We start from the raw sequence: 4292 nt of genomic DNA, 5'->3' as shown, positions 1-4292 counted from the left end.
TTTTTTTCTTTTAATTATATGCCTATATACAAGGCAATAAAGAAGTTTTTCAATTCATTTGGGTAAACATTCTCCAGAATATTTAAGACTCCCAGATAACAAAACACAATGACCAACAACCAAAATTCAATTTGTAAGCTCATTATCGTGCCACTCCCATCTTACTCATGCATCATAAGCGTGAGGTATTCGGAGCATTACAGCATTGAACAGTCAATGCTAAAGTACTGTAGCTATTGAAAATTTTCTCATCAAAGCTATTTGTTTGCATTCAAAGTCACCACATCAATCATTCTTAACCAGTGTTTCCCTTCTAAATATATATCATGAGCTCCATAAGCATAGGTACCTTCTATTTTCTTGTCATACACACTAAGCCAGATTAATAATTTCATCTCATGTCATCTTTTGACTTTTATCAACATTCATAAAATTTCACCTCAAAACATCCTTTTCATACAGTGTAATAAATTCATGATACATATACCACTCCACACATAAGTTGCTTACTATCTACAACTTTCCTCAAATTTATTGTCATCCCTATCCAATTATCTTCTTTGTCTTATACTCCAATAATTTTATTGACTTTCGGTATAATTAACTATGAAAACAACCCAGCTATTGCCTCATAGTGTCATAACATCACTAAATAATCCCCTTCATGCTTAAATTACAATCATCAACTTAATCACATTATCCATTCCGAATGTCATTTATAACTTATTACTTCCTTCTATAACTTTCCTCAACAATTATATCACCAATTTATCTCTGTTATACTAAAAGATTCCCAGACATATCCAATTATTTAAACTACTATTTTACATTCCGTTCGAGTCATACAAAATAAAAGCCACTCCTAACTCCTTTACACAGGTAACTACTACATTTTCCCTTAAACGACACTTGCCTATATTTATGACAATACAACTTCAACTAAAGTATTAAACATCTTTAGGTTCCTCATTGTCTTGATCCGGGCACATTAATGGATCCTCTTCCTCCTGAGATTTTCTCTTTTGTTCTTCAATCCAGTCTTGTTGTATTCTCTTACGTTCCTCATCACTTATCGGTGCAGCATTTCTTCCACAACCGAGAGGAAAATGTCGTACAACGTTCACCCCCTTCCTAAGACGAATATCTCCCCTTGCAATTGCCTTCCTCGTATGTTCTCTATGGTACTCTTCGGATTGTTTCAAAAGGAAATCTTGTTCAATTTTCGGTGTATTGGAGCTACTCTCACTTTCAAAATTCTCTCTACTCTCGAAGCTCCCCTTATTATGAACCCATTCTGCTAAGTTCAGAGAAATTCTGTTATTAGGAATTCGGGATGGACCACCTTTTGAATCACCTATATCAGGGTGCCATTTGCTTCTAGCCGTAGAATCTAGAGATCCCTCGTTATCATTATGAGAGGTATCGAGACTACCACCTCTTCTAGACATGGTGTGTATGTCACCAATTCACCTCGAAACCTATATGCAATCAAATAGTAATTGTTTAATTATTTATGCATCTCAAAAATAGGTAGATTTCTATATGTAGATGCATATATTCTATTCAATCTAACCTAACTTAACTTAACTTAACTTATCTTAGGGCCACGCAGTGTCAGTGTAGATTTTTTAAAACAATTTTACAACCAAAAACTTTAAAATCCAAAGCTTTAAAACCAAAATCTTTGATCTTTAAACCATGCTCTGATACCAATCTGAATTGTCATGACCCGGAACTCCCCATCGAGCCCGTGACAACCGTCGCGAGGCCTCGACAAATATTCTTCACCTCGAATGTTGATCAAAACCTCGCAAGGCTTTCGTATCAGCTTCTGCACTTCCCCGGTGAGCAATAGTTATCAAATATCAAAATTCAAAGGATTACAAATCATTTCCAAATCAGAACATAACATATTGTTTTCTGGCCTACAAGGGCATTTTCGTCATTTTTTTTTTCGAAAATCTCAAAACTTGCTAAAAATGTAGTAGGTAAGCAGAAAATATATATTTAATGATTTAAAAACAAATTAAGTATCTAAAACGTTCATTTGAAGTGAAAATTTGACCATTTGAATATAATAAAAATATTCAATAAAATAACTCTTTTCTTGTAAAATAATTTTCGTAAAACTATCGGTATATAATTCTTATAGCGTAAAAGTTAATTATATTCATATATACTATAAAGCAAATAACCAAAGCATAAAATTTCTTTACAATGACACGTGGGCCCACCTCTAACCAAAATGCATCAGAAGCTGGAAACCTACAACTTTTACCGATTCAAGTCCAAATGAAAGTCCTTGTCAAAGTCAACTAACTATGGAATTACCCGAGCCTGAAATGTGAGGAAATGAGGGTGGTGAGATTATAAAATCCCAGTGAGTAAACAGATACCATCTAAACTATCTAAAGTCGAGTAAATGCAGACAATTAAAATAAATCATCATACTGTAATTTCATTACCTTTCAACTCATTTCAACCAAATAAAATCAATCCATAAAAAAATCGAGTAATCGACTTGGCTTATGAATTTCTTAAAACTTTGGCTTGTGCCAAAACTCATACTCGGTGATACCTTACGCAGGGCATCAAACCGAATCTGCCAAGGCTGTTAAAATTTCATATACACTTAAAATATATTTTTAGTTTGAGAGAAATAGAGCCGTTCCTTGGCGTTGGCTGAGTTTCCCTTCACGTGGTGGTTTGGCGTGAAGTGAACCCTAAGTTTTACCCCAGGAGATACCCTACGCGCCTCTCCGTTCGAGGTAATAATATAATGGAGTTTACCGTGCCCCTCTAATAGGCTGGTCCACGGAACCCCCCTCTGCAGTAAATAATTAATATATAATCCACCAATCAATAAAATTCATTTTAGCATGACATGGCAATTTATCGCAACCTAGCCTCTCAAGACTGAATACACAATATAAATAATTCTAACACCAAAATTAGTTTAGCCATTCATGCTCATTTATTGTCATAAGCCATTCAATCCGAAACCATAAATTTGCAACACAAGCAGGCAGTCTCCAATTACTCTATTTTCAAAACCAGTATTCGATTTTCCAAAAAATTTATAAAATCATTTTATAACATCACAATTTCTCTTAAAACATAGCAATTTACCATTTTAAACCCATTTTCCATAAAATCACACAATTGTATAAAACTACTCTAGATAATTAAGACGATAATAAGTTTACTCACTGTTTTAGGAGTCGATGTACTCCTAATCCCAATCTCCAAGCACAATTTTTGTATTTTTACCAGTGTACTTTGCTCACCACCTATCCATAATGTACAATACATAATTCACCACATCAATACTTGACCATTATAAAATCAATTCAGGCTCGGTATATATGCATGATATGATATACAACTTATTCGACTACCGCTTAAATGCGGTGTTGACCTAATTCGGCCTATTATCTCCAATTTAACTCCAAATCAATTCTTCTCACTTTCTACACTCCAATTATAACTAAATTACCTCAATGACTGCGAATGAGATTCAATTTATCAGTCTCGGTAATAAATTACGAAAATACCCCTAGTGGGTAAAAATTCGTATTTTTGCTCCGAAAATTCTCATTATTTTTCTAGGCTCATAATTCATCATTTCTTAACCAATTCTCCTAGAATGAAAATCAAATTTATCCTCACTCAACACATGATAAATTCGGCCATTAATGATTGTGGGAGAAAATAAGTTCTTTTCTTGTTTTTTTGTTTCTAAATATGCTAAACTAACTTAAAACACTAACATAACTTAAAATCAAATTAATCTAACAATTTTCTCTCTCCTAACCCATTTTTCAGAATTGAATTCATCATAATAGCTCAATATTCAACCATGGAAATCAAGAACAAAAGCATGGGTAAGCTAGGTATCAAGGAGAACTAAAGAAATTCTAACTTACCTAACTTGTTTCCTTGATTTCTTCACTTTTTCTTTGAATTTTCCACCTAGGTTTTCTTGTTTTTCCCTTTGTTCTTCCTCTCTTTCTCTCTTTTCCTTGCTTGGCCGGCCATATGAAGAAAATGGGCTGATTTTATGCCTTTTTATAAAGAAACAATAAAATAATAAAGGTATGACACATGGCATTTTCTTATTGGTCCATTTTTAAAATTTTAAAATTTTAATCCTTTTTATCTGCACCACACAATTAGTCAATGGTCAAAAATGAGGATAAAGGAAGACCCTGTGGTGGAAAATTACAATTTAGCCCCTGGGGTGGCAAAATTACCATTTTACCCTTTTACTCCAAAGTATACCGAAATTAAAA

General features: G+C 33.6%; 1 protein-coding gene across 1 annotated transcript; it reads right to left on the bottom strand.

The window, feature by feature from the left end:
- On the bottom strand, nt 741-3229 carry LOC108663711. The gene is made up of 2 exons (XM_018129024.1): nt 3211-3229; nt 741-1478 (listed from the first exon to the last, which is right to left on the bottom strand). The coding sequence occupies exon 2, from the start codon at nt 1446-1448 to the stop codon at nt 948-950; it is 501 nt and encodes a 166-aa protein (XP_017984513.1). The 5' UTR covers nt 1449-1478; nt 3211-3229; the 3' UTR covers nt 741-947.

This window comes from Theobroma cacao, chromosome 10 (assembly GCF_000208745.1).
Source record: "Theobroma cacao cultivar B97-61/B2 chromosome 10, Criollo_cocoa_genome_V2, whole genome shotgun sequence".
NCBI lineage: Eukaryota > Viridiplantae > Streptophyta > Magnoliopsida > Malvales > Malvaceae > Theobroma > Theobroma cacao.
The sequence above is the reverse complement of the archived record's forward strand: the minus strand, read 5'-3'. Positions and strand labels throughout refer to the sequence as shown.

Excerpts from the sequence above, each read along its gene's own strand:
- LOC108663711 (XM_018129024.1), bottom strand. The coding sequence starts at position 1,448 with ATGTCTAGAAGAGGTGGTAGTCTCGATACCTCTCATAATGATAACGAG.